The following is an 18,419-nucleotide window of genomic DNA, read 5'->3' on the forward strand; positions in this document are numbered from 1 at the left end:
ACAACATCTCATGTTTATCTTTTGACTATGAATCAACTATATTGTTTAACCAGGTAATATAAGAATAAAGAATTAGTCCAATCAGATAAGTCGAAGAGAGAAACTTGAGAGTTGAGATGGAGGGAATTCTGTTTGGTTTAGATTTTGAAAAGTTCGAATAAAAAAAGTAAAATCGTAACAAAAATAAGATTTTATTTTTAAAAAAGCCACGTGGCGGAATTTAATTGGTCAAACACCTACCTCTTTCAACAACTCTCTCACAAACCCACGGTACCAAACCGACGGCCGAGACGCCATCCAAAAAGCCACCCCCAGCTTCGGATCCAAACCACCCCAGCTTCGGCACTCGAACCCCAGCCTCGGTCCGAGCCTCAGATTTGTTTCTCTGTTCGTTGAAAATTTCGCACTATTTCGATCACTTTCTTTTCTCTCTCTGCTATCTGAGCTCAAACCCAAACCCCATTCTCTCTCTCTCTCTCTCTCTCTCTCTCTCTCTCCGATTCGAACCCCCACCGCTCCGGTCGGCGACGGACTCCGAAGATCAGTTCCGACCTTCAACGGCGGCCGCGCGGCGTCACTGTGAGTTTGCACTTCCCTTTTGAAAACCCTAATTTTGTATCCAAACACGACACCGTTTCTGATGCAAAATGCAAATCTGCGCTTAAGGTTTGGGACTTTATAGCTGGGCAGCTCCGTCGGAGCTTGTAGAGCTGTAATTGTGGTTGCTCTGGTTTCGATCTTATGTGTTTAAGCTGTAAATGCGGCTTATATGGATGAGAAAAGGAAAGGAATTTAGAGCTGATAGTGTTGAACACTAGGTTAGGGTATTCTATTTGGTAGGGATTAGTTAGTTTAGTGTGGTTTGATTCTTAAATTCGGATGAATTGAATGCTCAAAAATTTCTTTCTTTTTTCGATTTTTCGGTAGCCAATTGGAGCAAATGGTTATTATGTCAGATTTGGGATATTTGGTTTCTTCCAGTTTGATTTAGTATGGAGGCATTGGTTGCTTCCTCTTGGCTTTTGTTCGGGTGCGGCAGCACTCAAGAGTGCAGCGAACCTGTCCACTGTGTATTCCTATTTTGCTTCTATGACAATTACGGATGATTTGTAATACTAAAGTAACTTCTAAGTTATAAATAGTAGCCGAAATTTTATGTCTACAAACATAATGTTGGTTAAACGGATAGGGTAATGCTGGCTATATATCTCGAGTGTGTTATGTCTGGAGAGGACTCATCATATTTTCGTTCATTTTTGTCTTGCTCTGAGGTCGTTGCACAACCTTTTTGTAGTGGCAAGATTAGGTACAGAGATATGGTACCTTCGTGGTACATGTGTATGTATTCTGTTCATTGGTTGTGGTTTCTGGTGCACTACGTTTGTATTGTTTGGGTGAACCCTCAGTATCTGATGGTTCGCTGGGTTTGTAAATAAGTCTTCCATTATTAAATACTGTTTTTATACAAAAAACAAAATGGTCTTTTAGACGGGAAAGAATGACAAACCATCCAGATTTGAAACTGGGAGGGATGGCATTCATACTGTTATATCAAATTTGATAAAACTAAATACTCTTGTATCAAATTAATCTCTTCAGTGAGAGTATCCAAATTATGCGAAAGAAGTTTTTCACTTGGTTCTTTCATTTAATAAAATATAATTCTAGCCGGGCTGTGGTTTGTTTTATAGTTGTGTCTGAAACCACCTCTTATCTTAGGATATCTAATGTCAACCTGATAATCCTTTTATGTAAAGAACCCCTCTATGTTGATAATAGATCCTATTGTGCATGTGTAACGATAATTTAGTTGGATTTAGAGGTGCTATTATATGCCACAAGTATTTATTAAAGACAGCTATGTCATCTGGCTTTGTTGGTTTCCTCTCTACAAGAAAAGCTTTTAGAAAGTATCTCTTGGTATCAACAGAAAATATGTGGTAACAGGGATCACCATTATGGGTGTATTTGATAGCTGTCATTTTGCTTTTTATGTATGACCTACTTGGGATATGCCTAATGTGCTTACATGGTTGTAATCAGGCTAATTTATTTGAACTCAGAACATGGCAGTTGGAGTGACTCTAAAATATACTGGAACAAGGTCTGAATGTGATTCCTTTTTATAGAATTTTATATGCTGTGTGGTCTCCTGGAATGACGAGAATACTGAAGCTCTGAACCCTCCATATTTTTGTCAGGTAGTTTTTCCTCAAAAGAACTTTAGCTGCTGCAATTTTGTGGCTGGATTATCTATGCCTGGAAACGAAGTTGGAGACAGGGTCCACAATTTCTTTGGCCAAGAGAACTTGTCACAGGGTCAGCGTCATCCGCAGGCCACTGACGGGAACTGGCCTGGTCTAAGTAACAATTTGTGGGTTGGGAACCAGAGACAAGTTGGATCTCCTGTTAACTCAAGTTTAAAGAGTTACAATATACAACCAGGTATTAATAACTTTCACTCTAGGCCCCTTTTTTTTTTTTTTTTTTTTTTTTGAGGTGGGAGGGGTGGGGTTTCTATCCTTTCGTCTGTATTACAGAAGTATTTTTTATCCCTTTCAAAAAAAAAAAAGGATTTTTTATTATGTTGTTCGAGGTGCCATTATTTGTTTCTAAACATCTCTATTCCTATATTAGTAGCAGATTCTGAGAGAGGGCATGGGAGTCCGTCTTTGCATGTGCCTCATGGTTTGAATTTTATGCAATCAAATTTGAGGCCGGAGTTTGGCAGAGTTCAGTATCAAAGTCAGCAGCCAACTGCAAATGGCTATATGCATGGGCATCAGATGTTCCAGACAAGGCAGAATGAAGCTAACTTTTTGGGAGTGGATACAGAGTCTGATAAGCAAAATTTAACATCTAGAGGCTTGTCTACACCTGAATCACGAGGAAGTGGTCCTGAACATGCTAAAAAGAATTCAGCGAGATTGGAAACTTCAGAATCTCCTGTTGGTTTTGATTTTTTTGGTGGTCAACAGCAAATGAGTGGTCAGCATCTCAGCATGATGCAGTCTTCGCCAAGGCAACAGCAACCACGTATTAGTGACATGCAGCTACAAAGACAGGCAATGTTCACACAAATGCAAGAATTTCAAAGGCAGCAACAACTTCAACAACTAGAAAGGCAACAGCTGGTTTTGGCAAATCAAGCTTCCTCCATTGCAAAACAGGCTGCTGGTAACCACTCACCAACCCTGATGAATGGTGTCACAATCAACGAGGCATCCAACAATCAATGGCCACCTAATGTTGTGGCAGGCAACACAAACTGGCTGCAGCGTGGTGCTTCCCCTGTTATGCAGGGGGGATCTAGTGGACATGTATTGTCCCATGAACAAGCCCAGGCACTGCGCTTGATGGGCTTTGTCCCTCAACAGGCTGATCAATCTCTATATGGTGTTCCAATTTCTAGCTCAAGTGGAACACCAGGTTCATATCCTCATTTTCAAATGGATAAACCGGCAATGCAGCAGATATCGGTCAGTCGTAATTCATTTCCAGGTAATCAGTATGCTGCATTTTCAGGTCCAGTTAGCATGCAAGAGGGATCTCTGGCTTCTAGACAGGATTTTCAAGGGAAAAGTATGGTTGGGCCTACTGCTGCTCAAAGTTTGAGCAGTGGGTTCAATTTGGAAACATTGCATCGAGTAAATCCCCAACAAAGAAATGAACCCATGGAGGAATTCCAAGGGAGGCAAGAACTAGTTGGATTGTTAGAACCATCACCAGAGAAAGCATTTGGGCAGGTTGCACCCTCACAGGGTGTGGCTACCCTAGATCCAACTGAAGAAAAGATTTTGTTTGGTTCAGATGATAATCTTTGGGATGCCTTTGGGAGGAGCGCCAATGTGGGAATGGGAGGTTCTAGTATGCTGGATGGTGCAGATATTTTTGGTGGACTTTCTTCTGTACAAAGTGGAACATGGAGTGCTCTTATGCAGTCTGCTGTTGCAGAAACTTCTAGTGTTGATGGAGGGATACAGGAAGAGTGGTGTGGTCCTAGTTTTCGAAATCCAGAACCTCCAGTTGGGACTCAGCAGCCCTCAAGTGTCGGTGATACTAACAAACAACAATCTGGTTGGGCTGGTAACAACTTGCATTCATTGTCTGACTTGAATTCTAGACCCTCCTCACACTTTGCTGATGCCAATAGGCCCAGTATCAGTGGTAGTTTTTCTAGTATTCAGGGATTTCAGCAATCAGGATCTAAAACTGTGCATGAAAGAGGAGACGTTTTTCAGACTGATTCTTCTCACAGGTTTATTTCACAGAGTCCTGAACAAGGAAGTAAATGGTTGGATCACAACCCTCCACCACAGCCACCCGCAGACGGTAGTCATGACAACTATGGAACCATTAGTCATTTGTCAGGTAGAGAGATAAATGCAAATAGCATTTCAGGTTCTTGGAACCGTCAAGAAAGAAGTTCTTCGCATAATAATGATAACCAGCCAAACAATATGTCAAATGGGTGGAATTTTACTGAATCTGTGTCAACAGATGGGGGTAATAATCTGAAAAATCATGGGAATCAAATCTTATCAAGATCTGCTGAAGGTGGTGATCTGAAGAGAGGCATGCATGAGGAAATAAGCTGTGCTGCTGGTATGTGGAAGACTGATTCTGCTCCAAACTCAAATGTTGAAGTGGCACATCCAAAATATGCAAGCCCGCAAATCAGTAGAGAGGGTTCAAGTATAAACAACGCTCCTAAATCAAATTCCAGCGCTGGAAGAGCCTACCAAGAAGGCCAGCAACATCTTGCAAACAGTCACGATTTCTGGACACCTGTTGATTCTTTAGTGAACTCTAAAGGAGGAGAGGCTCTGGGAAAAAATCAGCATCATCTGGACAAGAACCACCTGATTTTGGAGTCATCCGGGAACAATTGCTTAGACAAAGGAGTAGTTGAAATGCATGATATGGAGAACAACAATACAAAAGAGAATTCTAGTGATACTTTTTACCATAATGCATATCACCATGCTTCCACTGGGAGTATGAATGAAAATGTCGTCTCAGATGCTGGTGATTCACGTACTTTACCTGGAAGCAAACAACACTCATCTGGCAATGCTGGTCGCAAGCCCTCTGCAACTCGCAAGTTTCAGTATCATCCGATGGGGGATGTTGGTGTTAAAGTGGAACCTTCATCTGGAAGAAAACACGTGACACATTCACAAGCTATGACCCAGCAGGTCTCTCGAGGATTCAAAAGTCATGAACAAGGGAGTTTTGGGCAGTCAAAATTTATGGGTCACACTGATAGAAGTTCTATGGAAATTGAAAAGGTGATTACAGGTTTTTTGAATTTTCAAGAATGGTGCCAAAGTTTAACTTCAGTTTAATTTTCTTAATTCATTTTTCAATTGTTGTTTTATGTCTTCTTATTTGTCTTTTATTGTTCCTTTCCAACTCTTGATTTAATGTATTTTGACATTTTCTTCCCATTTGTTGCATTTACTTGGTTGTCAGTTTAACATAAGAGGTTCGGATGAGCCACCTTCAAAAAGCATGCTTCCAGGTTATGCCCCAAGTACGTCTACTCCCTTTGACAGATCTACTGGTAATAATAACACCTCAAAAAAGGCTGCACAACCATCAAGGTAATTGAATACTAGAATCTTGCTACCTGCTCATATTTTATCTTTGGTATTAGATCAAACTTTTGCACTTAATATGTTAGGTTGTGTTGTTATCATTTTTCTTCTTTATGTTCATGAAAATGCTGGGTATCTGGAATTATATATCCTATAATTCTTCCGCAGCGTTTTTTTCCATTTTTAAACTCTGTAGTGACTAGTTCTGAAGTTTCGGTTCTTTTTAGAGTTGTCTTTACCTGATAGAGCCCAATTTCCAGGTCTATTTTTATGGCATGGTTTTCATTCTGGAATTTGCCATGTCTTTTTATGTACTTCTATATACGAGTTGATTGTAGATCATCTGTGTATCACCTTGTGCTTTCATTCTCTTCAATAGATTGTTTTGACTTTTCAATCCATTGCAGTCAACATATGCTTGAGCTTCTTCACAAGGTGGACCAACCAAGGGAGCATGGTAATGCTACTCACTTCAGCCCTTCTGATCACAACACGTCATCTGAGATGCCTGAAGTGGAAACTTCTGATGGATCTGTAGGTCACATTCAAAGAAATCAATCATCTGTCTCTCAAGGTTTTGGTTTACAGCTGGCTCCTCCATCTCAACGGATTCCACTTGCAGACCATGCCCTGTCTTCTCAGAGTTCCTCACAAGCAGTTCTGGGTTCAGGTCGTGTCCATTCTGAGATGGGAGAAAAAGGTCATACGTGGTTGGCCTCAACAGCATCTGTTCAGTCCTTGCCATCCTCTCATGAAGCATCTCAAGGGGAATTAAGAAATAGTCTCCCTGGTAGCTCAGGGCAAACAGGGAATAAGGCCCTGGCCCCACAATACCATATTCATGGAGGTTTATCTGCATCTTCCGAATATGGTTTTCCTCATTCAAGAAGTCAACGAGAAAATCAGCACATGACTGCTGCAAGTGGCCAAGTAACTGCAAGCCAGTCTGTTAATATACCTTTTGATAGGCTTGCATTTCGTCCGCAACAGTTGGGTGAATCTTTTGAGAGAGCTCAAACTAGTCAATCTCCTCTGACAGATAAATCTGAAAGTGCTTCACAGGATAACCTTACTTCTGCAGAGGCATCACTCGTGAATATTGCTGACCAGTCCCGTTCAAGAGTTGCTGCCCCAAAAATCCCAGAATCAGATGCCGAGCCTTCTGTTACGTCTGGTATGTCCCATCAAGGTGCAGTTCCTAAAGTCTTGACCAATGTGTGGACCAGCGTTCCATTTCAGCAACCTCTAGTAAGTGCTGAACCTTCCAAGGCTTCATCTCAGTTGTTTAAATCCCAGCTTCAAACAAATAATCATTTGGTAAAAAATTTCCATGGTTCACCAAAGCTCAATGAGCAAGATACCCGGGAAAGAGGGAATGGCTTCTCTGCATTTGGTGTATATAGTTCAAACTTGCAAAGCTCTGGTCCAAAAGAGCAGCCATCCAAACAAAACACCGGGCAACAAGTATCACCGGAGAACATTCAGACTGCCCAAAAGACCAATGTATCACAAGGAAAAGAATCCACTGCAAATAATTATATTGAGGCATCTGCTTCAAACTCTGCTGCTACCCAGAGAGATATTGAAGCTTTCGGCCGTTCTTTAAAGCCAAATATCAGTTCCCATCAAAGTTATTCCCTGCTGAACCAAGTACAGGCTATGAAAAGTACAGAGATTGATGGAAGTGATCATAGTGTGAAGAGATTGAGAGGTCCAGATTCTGGTGCAGAGACTCAGCAGGTGAGTCCCCAGGGAGGACCGCAATTATCTTATGGATATAATACTATGTTAAGGGATTCATCAGCTGATCATACCCCAGTACCTTCCGGAGATTCTAAAATGCTGAGCTTTGCATCCAAACTTGGGGATACTCGACTTTCAAATGCATCTGGTCAGGATATGTATGCATTTAGCCGGAAGAATTCTCAGAATTTCTCTAGTGGTAGTAATGCATCTTCTCTTAGAGGTGAACAGTCTCAAGTTAGTCCGCAAATGGCGCCATCCTGGTTTGACCAATATGGAACCTTTAAAAATGGGCAAATATTGCCAATGCATGATACACTTAGAGCCACTTTGAAGTCTATGGAGCAACCTTCCATTGCTGGAAAGCCAGGTGATCTGCATGCTCGTGAACAGATGGAGGAACCCCTTGCTACTTCTGATGCTAGTACTATCCCACAGAGTTCAGCTCTGAAACCTATTTCCAGTGAGCAACTAACATCCCCTCATTTACTGCATCCTGATGCAACTGATGAAAGTTTAACTGTTGAGAGACCAAAGAAGCGTAAAAGTGCTACATCTGAACTTTCACCTTGGCATAAAGAGCTGACCAAGGTTTCCCAAAGGCTTCTAAATATGAGGTGGTTTGCAGGACACTTATAGCAGATGCTCGATTTGTTTTTGTTTTGAATAAAAAAATAACTTGACTTCTATGAACTTTTCTTTAATGCAAGGTTTATTTTTTGCAGAGCGGCAGATGTAGAGTGGGCTCAAGCAACGAACCGACTGGCGGAGAAGGTTTGCCTCTAGTTTGGTCATGTTCTCAAAATTTAACTGTGATATCTTGTAGTTCTTTTGGAGAACTAATTGCTTCATGTTTGTTGACAGGTGGAAGATGAAAGTGAAATGATTGAAGATAGACCACCGATGTTTAGGTCCAAAAAGAGGCTTATCTTGACAACACAGCTTGTGCAACAATTGCTTCGGCCTCCTCCTTCAGCAGTTCTCTCTGCAGATGCAAGCTCTTCCTTTGAGAGTGTAGCTTATTTTGCTTCTAGACTATCACTAGGTGATGCCTGCAGTGCAATCGCCTTCTCTAGAAATGATATTCAGACCCCATCACCTCCTGACCGTGCAAACCAGTAAGAGATGTTTGGAAATTGTTCTTATTTTCCCAGTAAACAAATGTAATGATGGTTTATGGCTTTTGCATTTGTCAGTGCATACTAATGTTAAGTCTTTCAAAATATGATTTCTAGTTTGCCTGAGAAGCTTAAAACACCTGAGAGAGTTCATCGGTACTTCCCAAAAGTTGTGGAAGACTTTGTTGAAAAAGCAAGGAAGCTGGAAAATGATCTGTTGAGGTAGCTTTAATGACCTCTTCCTTTATTCATAATACATTTTCACTAGTTTTGCATCTTGATCACACAGTTGATCTTAGATAATAACTAGTTTCAGCACTATTTGCTTCCTATGTGTGTCTTTTCCACATTCTCGCTCTGGTATAATGCTATTCCATCTACTGATGCAGACTGGACAAGAGAACCTCCATCTTAGACTTGAGAGTGGACAGCCAGGATCTGGAGAAGTTTTCTGTCATCAATCGTTTTGCTAAGTTCCATGGGCGGGCACAAGGTGATGGGGCTGAGGCCTCCTCATCATCCGATATTCCTGCGAATGCTCAAAGAACCTGCCCCCAGAAATATGTTACTGCACTTCCAGTGCCTAGAAATCTGCCAGACAGGGTACAATGTCTTTCACTTTGATCATTAATTGATTATTTTTCCCTCTCGGCCATTTGTCTCCTCAACCCTCTTGAATCTGTGGTACATCTTTCAACTTATTTAATGGGGCATGCTTCACAACAGCAATTACACAAGTGGGGATGTAGAGGAGAAGGATTCTAGAATGTCTCCTTTAAGCAATGGAGACTTCTAGTTCTTTGCAATATGACCATTGATGTCCTCCTTTGAGAAATATAAGATGGTCTCTGTATACTATGAAAGTCTAGAAAGTAACTGCTATGCCCCATCAATTTTTTGGCTTAAGGGGAAGGATAGAACCGCAGACTGGTTACTCCAAATTGTACACTTCTATAATTCAAGTAATCATGTGTGTTCATAATCCTAAGCATGGAAATTCATAATTGAGGTTTTTAGCTCGCGGGATTTATTAGAAGGGGCGTCTCTGTGGTGGTAAGTTCAGGAATTTTCAATCCTGATGCAAGAATTGATAATTTATTTTTTTGGATAAAAGCTTTTGTAAGTTTGCCATAGGAAACTAAGTGATTATGGTCTAACTTCAGTAAGTTTTGTACAAGTTTTAGAAGTTTGTCTGGATTTGAACTCAGTTCTGAAGAAGTTGAAGATGGTTGATACTCTGGAATGTTTCTGAAGGTCCCTACTTTTGGTAATGTTGGAATTTGTACTCATTTTCTTTAGGTTTCCATCTGAATTAGACAATCACTAGGTTGACTATGAGTCTATAGAAGGGATGGCCTATAGGGTAGTCCAGTACGCCGCATCTTTTTTTTTGGAGTCAAGAATACATGATGTTTCTGTAACACCTTGTGATGGGAACAGATAGGTACCCGAGTCTAAAGCACAAGTTTTCTTTGTTTATATGTTAGCTTTTAATATGATAGTGTATACAGTACATACAGTTCTCTTTTTGTTCCACTTTCATGATTGCCCTGTTGGCTTCAGTTTCACCATTTAATAATATGGTTCTGTTTCAATAAAAGTTTTGCGCAGTAGACTTCAGAATATCATGTCTCAAATTGAAAAATGTTTATGCCATCATTTTTGAGAATAATGCAGGCAAATACCTTTTGTTATGAAGCTCTAGTCATGTTCTAGTAGTGTTACAAATTTGCTATTGTACAATTGTAAAAGGCCTCTGGAGGAAACAGTGTGTGTGTGTGTGTGTGAGATTGGAAGGAGGATCATATTTGTCGAAGGCCTTAAAGAGTATTTATAGCTGAGAATTTTTAAGGGACCATATATGTTATTATAGTCATGGAAGATGATTTTCAGTTTTATCCTAGTCTCTAGCCGACTTACGAATAAAGTTGATGAAGAATTTTAGGGTTTTTGAAGCCTTTTAAGGATACAGAGTTGTCTTCTTTGGCTTTGAAGTATGATTTTCCAGATGGTACGAATCCCTTACTGTAGCTAATTCATATTGTTGATGTGCATTGCTTTTGGAGAATAATAAGCAAAAGATAAATGTAAAATTTTGTATGGTTTTAGTTCAACTACTAACAGTGCTTCTCTAGTATTTCCTGTCGGTTGTAGGAGCACCAATTCCAACAGCAATTTCTAACTCGCAATTCTGCACTTTCTATAGGAGAAATGATTCGAATAAAAACTTTATATTTTGCATTCCTTTCCCCATTAAAGACTATAATGTGAATGAAAATTCATGGTAGCATCTCCAGGGCCATTATCAGCTTTGCTTGGACAATTTGGATCCGATATTGACCCAAAGATTGACAGCAATAAATGAGAGATTTATCTCATATGTAATGCTAAATGCTAACCAAAATCTATCGTTCTTTTCGTTTTTACATCAAAATTTGTAACTGAAACAAGACGTCAGAAAGTTTAAAATGAGCTTGAGAGCACCCGGTACGACTTATATGGAGATTTCTTTAAAAGCAAGAGAGTATAAATAAAGTAATTTTGAGAACTCTTCGTAACCACAAGCATGGGGATTCATCAAGCATTGTTGCTCATACCATAACATATTAACCGAAGTTACAAGATAAATACTTCAAGTTGCACTCCCATTTATCAGCAATCCGCTGACCTCTGTAGACACTGTCGCAATCCACTCCGGCCTCTGGGACTCTGGCAAAATCCAGCTTCTAGTATTTTCAAGCATATTTCCCTCTTTACAAGTACAAGGCAGCATACGAGTAATCAGATCTTCAGCCTATCAGAAAAACAAGCACTCTACTACTCAACAACTCTTCCAGCGTGTCTGCTCATGAAAGTCTACAATGTATTTCCTCCCCAACTTCAGCAAATATTTCATCCACCCTATCAGAAAAAGAGAAGAAACAAATGGAACCTTTTGGCATGAAGTCTCACGTACTGAACAAAGAGACGTGACGTAACATGTTTATCAATTACTGAAATTAATATTCTCAGATGGGATTGCAAACCCACTTCATTCTTACCTGTGAGTATCAATGTTCACCTCTATGAGCCATGTTGTTAGATAAACCTGCAATCATAAAAAATTTTGGGTAATGAAATTGATAAGCATAGTACAGGCCTAGATGATGTTTCTATTTGCTTTCTAAACAACTATTGTAATACCAACAACAACAATCCAAGTGAGTTTTAAGATCCATGTTAGTAAGGTTTTCCTCCAATGTCTAGATGTATTCTTTTTGTACTTTTTAAAATTACAATCGCATATAATGACACCCATACCTGCAAAACATCATGATCTGGCTGCTGATTACGTCGAATAGTTGGCTTATCAGATTTCTGACCATGCAATCTTGGATAGACTGGTTTACAAGTTTCCTCAGATAATAAGTTGCACATACTCAAATCACCAAATTCTCCTGGATAAAGCTCTTCAGACCAATGCAAACCGTTAGCCATTGGAACTTTGCAACTAACTGACAGTAAGTCCACCACAAGCAAACGCTGCACAGACCAAAAGCACCAACAAGTATAAAGTAACAAACAAGGAACAGATAAAGAACATGCTAAGATAAATAAAAAATTTCGCAGCCACAGAAACAATAATTTTACCTTCAAATTTAGTTCCAATATAAGCATATGGACAAGCTCCTCCGCCACTTTCTCTGAGATTATTCAAAGATAATAAATTTTGTGAGAAAAATAATCCAAATCATGTGGAACTAATAATAGCTTTAACCTGGTCCAATAGTTACTAACATGAAATTTCATACTAATAATATAGACATTTTCTACTTAAATCACAAGCTTATGACAAATGACATATATAGTTGGCATTTTAAGCAGCATGCAATACAAAGGGAGATTGTTGCGAATCATATAGACCCCTGATATATCCCTTATCTATTACCGCTTTTGTCATTCAGAGAGGATACTCTCAAATTAGTTAAATAAGGTTCATGAAAAGATTTTTCTGCACCTATATGCTCATACAGGTAACCGTTTCCATGATTGCACATAAACCCCACAAAAGCCATTATAGTAATACGTGATTGTTGATTATCCATGAAGGCAAAATCAATCAGTTATTCTAATAAAATATGCATTGTAGAAGATCTATATTGTAGATGTACCGAAGCAAGAGATCGACCAAAATGTGAAGACTGGAATCCCACCACCATCTCCAGGGTCATTATTACATTCGGAATAGCCAGAAAATTGTAAAAGTGGACTATTGCTCGACCCTTTGACAAAGCATCTCATGGATCTACTAGTTTTGACCATATTAGTTACAACAGACACCTGTAGACAACATGAAGAAACAAAGTAAATAAAACTACCAAAAGATCTAGTAAAGAAGAGAAAATCCTAATTAAACTATCATTATAATACAAATATACACCATACATATGTATTAATGCAAATTATTATCTTCAAAACATGTTCATAAAACTACTCAAAATCTCTAATTTTTTCAAGAGAAGAAAATTACAGTAACAAGTCAATTGTCTAGTTGCAGTTCAATTCTAGTTCCTTATATTTGGTGGTTGTGGCGAAGTCCAACACCATAAAGGTCTATTTTGTGGGCAAATTCCAACTATAGTAACGGACCAGATAGTATTAGGATCTCCTCCTTCAAAAAGCACTTGAGAATTTGATATCAAATATTAACTAAGACAAAGCATGAGTTTTCACTCAGTTTCTGACCATATCCAACTTTATTGACCCATAGAGAAAAAACATATGAATAAGGATGTGTTCCACATTCCAAAAGAACTCGAAAAGAACAAATAGAAATTGGTAAGAACGTGTACCATGTCCTTGTATGATGATAAAAGCTTGCTCCGATGAAGTTCCTGAAACGTAATACCACCAAAATAAGAAGATTAACAAGAATTAATTTCTCCTTTAATTCACTGTGCTTATCGCCGAGTGTCATGAACTCATGCACGCTTGATTAATCCATGAACTCATGCAAACTCTCTCACAACTATATTTCAAAAAATTGACCTTCCCATCCAAAACCTTGATAATCCACTCTGACATTTCGGAGACCAGAATAGTTGCCTCATTTTGGATCAATTAAAGTGAGAATAATCTCTTATCATAGTCCAAATTCCAAAATGGCTTTTGGTAACTTCATGAAAGAATCATTTACCCGAAAAAAAAAAAAAAACGACGAAAAGGGTAAAATTCCTATTGGCATCAAATGATTTCCAAATCACAAACAGGAACAAGCATAAACATCATGCACAGACAAAAGTGACAATCAAGACCTCAAATATTTGTAAAGAAATAAATCCAAGTAAAAAAGCTTGCTTGATTATTACCTGCTGCTTAAGCAATTTCTGTGAAGCTTTCTTTAGTATATCCGGCATGTCGCTGAGAACCCCCAACTCCCTTGAAGGCATGTACCTGAAACAATCACCATTTTCAAAAACCAGCGCAACCATAACACACCAACAACAACAAAAAAAAAAAAAAAAAAAAGTTATCTTTGGGAGTAGTACTTGATGGAAACGTAGGAGTTTACGAGCGACGTGGCGGATGCTCTTCCCCTAGAAGAAGCAGACTCCCATTGTTGTCTTAAAGAAGCTAACTTGGACCATTGGTTTCTCAGGTTGCGCTGCGCGGTGGGCCTCCACAGCCGAGCAGACGACGCTGCTAATGGTGATGGGCTTTGGGTCGGAGTCTGGGGATTCGGGTTCGTCGATTTCGGAGTGTAAGGGGTTGCTGGGCTTAGAGCTTCCATTGTTGAAGGCCGAGCAAGTAGATTGGAGGTTGAAGAAGAATATGACAGTGTGAAGGCACGTGAGACGCACGTGGTTTTTATTTTTGATTTTTTTTTTTAGTAAAATGGCCCCTGAAGTTTAGGTCATTCGTCAATTTGGTACTCAACGTTCTAAAATAATTACATCCTAATAATCTCTAACATATTGTTATAGGGAAATGATGGAAAAGGTCACTTTAGAGAGTGAAATGATAATAAGGTCACCTAGTTTCCCACTTGATAAAAAGGTCCATTGTGAATTGTTATTAATATTAATTTAGTCCTTTCAAATAAAAGAGTAATGTTAAAAAAGGTCAGTTTTTAATTATTTGATTCCCATTCTATCCTTAAAGGCAACTCGCTCTCTCTCTGTCTCTCTATATCTTCTCATCCTCCACAGAGAACAGACCTTTAGAAGTGGTTCCCTACCAGAGGACCTCGCCTGCACCGGAGCTTACTCCGATCTAGAATTGGAAGCAGGAGACAGCAAAATGAGCCAAGACGCCAAGAGAAGAGTTCCCAGCACTGTGCCGACGAAGCTGAATTTCGACTACCGGAAACCCTCACCGGCTGTCACCACCTCCACCAGCAAGCACGTTTGTTGTTTTAATCACTGGATTTGATTCGGAAATAGGTTTTTCGCTTAGGGAATTATGGTTTTGTTCAGGCATTTGAGACTCATAGCGTAGAGAAGGACGTGGCGAAAGGAGTTTGACTTGAGGCACGGACCTATTTGGCATTGTATCGTCGGTCGCAATTTCGGTAACTCCTTCAATTTTCAGTTTCATTCTCTGGCCTTTTTTTTTTTTTTTTTTTTTTTTTCTGTCGAGGTGTTTTGGTCAAGATTTAGTATGTGATAGAATTTGAGTGATGGTGAACAAATCTAATGGATAGTGTTGTGCTTTAAGTAGCAATTTTGATGAGAATGGATAATGTTGTTTGAGAAGGAATAGATCTAAGCGTTGATTAATTCCAGGGTTACTGTTTTGTTTGGCAATTACAGTTTTTTAAATTGACAAGCATAATTGAAGTGTTAGGATTTTGTGTGGTTCTGAATCATGAAGTGTTTCGATGAGTAAAGATTGTGTTGAAGACTTGAAGTAAATGTGGAGTGTGTAAATCCTCATTGCTTCATTTGATGATTGCTCAGATTGGTAGAAATGAGAATTTCAAAACATTACTAAAATAGAGAATTGAAATCTTTGCTTCCTGTGTAATAATCCGATATCAGAAACACTATAAAGATGTTGTTTAGTGTAGGCTGACATTTTGCATCCTTGTATTATATAGGGGTGGCAGTCCTTCAATCGAAATGTATATTGTTCCTGAACATGCAAATAATGAGATTTATATGGTATGTTCGTAGTACTTTCTTGACCATCTTACTTTAGCATTGTTAGTTTGGATCTTATTTTGATAGTAAGTGAAGTTATTCTATTCTTGGTGTTTGTGACTTGACTTGCAGATCCAAGGCATGGAACCGAATATGCATTTTACCACTCCCTTTGAACAAGTTGATGCCATGTACAAAGAAGGAGCCCCCTGGTATGTAGTTGATCAGGGCCTGTAGTATCCTACTGCCACAACCTATGGGTAGTACTGTACAGGATATCAGTCTGGAAGATTAGAATATGCATAGACTCCATATTTTTAAATGAAGAGCTTCGGAAGGGGTAAAGGAGATTTTAAAACTAACAATGGTCTTTGCTTGCTGCATTTTCATTTCGATTGGAGTTTGCAGATGTGTTTGTCATTTCCACCATTAGTGGTTTGATGTTATCTTTATGTCCCTACATATTTTTTTCCTTTGTCTAACACCAGTTGGCTTACTTTAATATAAGTTTTCTGTACACAGACATCTAGAAAATGATGGATAACCAAGATTGGACAAAGAAGATAAGGGTTCTTGGGAGTTATATATTGTTGGCATTTAGCCGGTCTCCTTGAGATCCTAATAAATATATTTTGAAGCAATATTTGTGTTAAAAACTTAGTTTATTTTATAATCTATAGAATTGCTTCTGATGTATTTGGTGTATGATCTGGGTAGTTGACATAACCTTAAAAACTTTGTGTTTTCTTTGTTTTATCACATGTATCATATATGCATATGCATGAAAAGCAAGTCAGGCTCGAAATGCCTCTGCTGGAGCTGTGGTTTGAGGCAAATCATGTTTTTGGTTTCAAGTCTTTTAATGCGGGTCTCAATGGTTGTCAAGGTTCTGGCATTGGCTAAAGTTTTCTGATTTTCATATCTGCTTCAATTTATCTTGCAAATACTTTTCTAGTAAGGTTAATGATTGTGCTCCGCTTTGTTTTCAAACCTTTTAGGTAAATGCAGAAAAGGTTGTTTCATTATATCATTCTATAAAGTATGCATTTGAACTAGCAGCACTTCCATTGCTGCTTGCTAAGATCTGTCATGTTTGATTTCATTATCTGATGGTGTTCGATATGGTGATTGGTGGTTGTTTGGCTTTCAATGAGAGTTGGAGTACAAGGATAACGGCTCCACCAACAACGCGGTTATGGATTGAATTCATGGCTTGAGTTACTGAACTAATTTTAGCAACTTTCTATTTAAACAGTCAACTTCCTGACTTCCTTGGGGGAGATTGCTCATGTCCAAATGAAGGCGGGTGCTTAGGTCTGCAAGGGACCCTGGAATGATCCAGAAATTATGAAAGTATGATTTTAGTGGAGTAATGTTACTGTCACAAATATTGATATGAAAGTATGATTTTAGTGGAGTAATGTTACTGTCACAAATATTGATACTTGAGATATCAATACTTTGAACTAATAGGGGGATGTATTACGGGCTTTTATTGCCAAAAAATTTGCACCATTACTCATATCACTTGTATTTTGCAGCTTGTACATATGGGATTATTTATGTTGATGGCATATTCACCCTTATTTCTGTTGAGATTATTGTTCATTTTTGTTGTGGATGGGGGATGATTAACAATGCGAAACTTGTTAGTTGTTATGTGATTTGGCTTCCATGATATAAAGGCCTAAAGTTTACTCCATGATATATAAAGTTGTTGACCAATATTGTAGCTGTAATGTACATATAAATGTACAGACAAGTGAACATGTATATTATAATTTTTTAGTGACATTCTGTGACTTGGCCAGTGACGTGCAATATGACATGGCCAATGATAATGACTTGGTCAATTCAGAAGATGCTTAAAACTTGAATTGCTGTAAAGAGTCTATAAAAATAATGGTTCATTAAGAAAAACTAAACACAAAAGTGACACGATAAAAAGATATAAAAACTAATTGATCTAATAAGCTCGAGTTTACAATTGGCCAGTGACAAAGCTTGTGACATGAACAGTAACTTGGCCAGGAATTGACAGTGACTTGATCAGAAATTGACAGTGACATGCAAGTAACTAAGTACTTGACCATGTCACTGTTAATCACATGTCATCACTAACTAAGTAACTGACCATGTCACTAACCAAGTAACTGTCAGTAGCCAAGTCACAAGTTAATAGCCAAGTCACTGTTAATCACATGTCACTAACTAAGTAACTGACCATGTCACTGACCAAGTAACTGTCAGTAGCCAAGTCACAAGTTAATAGCCAAGTCATTGTCAATCACATGTCACTAACTAAGTAACTGACCATGTCACTAACCAAGTAACTGTCAGTAGTCAAGTCACTGTTAGTCACATGTCACTAACTAAGTAACTGACCATGTCACTGACCAAGTAACTGTCAGTAGCCAAGTCACAAGTTAATAGCCAAGTCACTGTTAATCACATGTCACTAACTAAGTAACTGACCATGTCACTGACCAAGTAACTGTCAGTAGCCAAATCACAAGTTAATAGCCAGGTCACTGTTAATCACATGTCACTAACTAAGTCACTGACCATGTCACTAACCAAGTAACTGTCAGTAGCCAAGTCACAAGTTGATAGCCAAGTCACTGTTAATCACATGTCACTAACTAAGTAACTGACCATGTCACTAACCAAGTAACTGTCAGTAGCCAAGTCACAAGTTAATAGCCAAGTCACTGTTAATCACATGTCACTAACTAAGTAACTGTATAAAACTAGGACTGGACGTCCACTTTGACACGCGAATCACTTACTAACAACGTAATGTTACAGAATTAATGGTGCGTCTCATGGAACTTTTC

At 38.8% G+C, this 18,419-nt stretch overlaps 2 protein-coding genes and 1 long non-coding RNA gene across 3 annotated transcripts; 2 read left to right on the forward strand and 1 right to left on the reverse strand.

Moving 5' to 3' along the window:
* Window positions 1-304: 304 nt before the first annotated feature.
* Window positions 305-9,940, forward strand: LOC133744155 (uncharacterized). Its single transcript, XM_062172299.1, has 10 exons — window positions 305-579; window positions 2,044-2,104; window positions 2,202-2,445; window positions 2,638-5,291; window positions 5,476-5,606; window positions 6,008-7,960; window positions 8,069-8,117; window positions 8,208-8,461; window positions 8,579-8,683; window positions 8,851-9,940. The coding sequence occupies exons 3-10, from the start codon at window positions 2,256-2,258 to the stop codon at window positions 9,083-9,085; spliced, it is 5,571 nt and encodes a 1,856-aa protein (XP_062028283.1). The 5' UTR covers window positions 305-579; window positions 2,044-2,104; window positions 2,202-2,255; the 3' UTR covers window positions 9,086-9,940.
* Window positions 9,941-10,809: 869 nt separating this feature from the next.
* On the reverse strand, window positions 10,810-14,281 carry LOC133744078 (uncharacterized). The gene is made up of 8 exons (XM_062172212.1): window positions 13,990-14,281; window positions 13,810-13,894; window positions 13,294-13,335; window positions 12,613-12,781; window positions 12,092-12,144; window positions 11,762-11,983; window positions 11,503-11,549; window positions 10,810-11,362 (listed from the first exon to the last, which is right to left on the reverse strand). The coding sequence occupies exons 1-8, from the start codon at window positions 14,229-14,231 to the stop codon at window positions 11,308-11,310; spliced, it is 915 nt and encodes a 304-aa protein (XP_062028196.1). The 5' UTR covers window positions 14,232-14,281; the 3' UTR covers window positions 10,810-11,307.
* Window positions 14,282-14,670: 389 nt separating this feature from the next.
* On the forward strand, window positions 14,671-17,203 carry LOC133741732 (uncharacterized). The gene is made up of 3 exons (XR_009862084.1): window positions 14,671-15,011; window positions 15,540-15,603; window positions 15,715-17,203. It is a non-coding gene; the product is annotated as an uncharacterized LOC133741732 (long non-coding RNA).
* The last annotated feature ends 1,216 nt before the right edge of the window (window positions 17,204-18,419 follow it).

This window comes from Rosa rugosa, chromosome 4 (genome assembly GCF_958449725.1).
Source record: "Rosa rugosa chromosome 4, drRosRugo1.1, whole genome shotgun sequence".
NCBI classification, from domain to species: Eukaryota; Viridiplantae; Streptophyta; class Magnoliopsida; order Rosales; family Rosaceae; genus Rosa; species Rosa rugosa.

Bases quoted from the DNA above. Each gene is read 5' to 3' on its own strand.
- LOC133744155 (XM_062172299.1), top strand. From the start codon at position 2,256: ATGCCTGGAAACGAAGTTGGAGACAGGGTCCACAATTTCTTTGGCCAA. The intron at 2,446-2,637 runs GTATTAATAACT...TTCCTATATTAG, and splicing joins GAGTTACAATATACAACCAG to TAGCAGATTCTGAGAGAGGG. The intron at 8,684-8,850 runs GTAGCTTTAATG...CTACTGATGCAG, and splicing joins CTGGAAAATGATCTGTTGAG to ACTGGACAAGAGAACCTCCA.
- LOC133744078 (XM_062172212.1), bottom strand. From the start codon at position 14,231: ATGGAAGCTCTAAGCCCAGCAACCCCTTACACTCCGAAATCGACGAAC. The intron at 13,336-13,809 runs GTAATAATCAAG...ATTACGTTTCAG, and splicing joins AGAAATTGCTTAAGCAGCAG to GAACTTCATCGGAGCAAGCT. The intron at 11,363-11,502 runs GTAAGAATGAAG...TTTTTCTGATAG, and splicing joins GTGAACATTGATACTCACAG to GGTGGATGAAATATTTGCTG.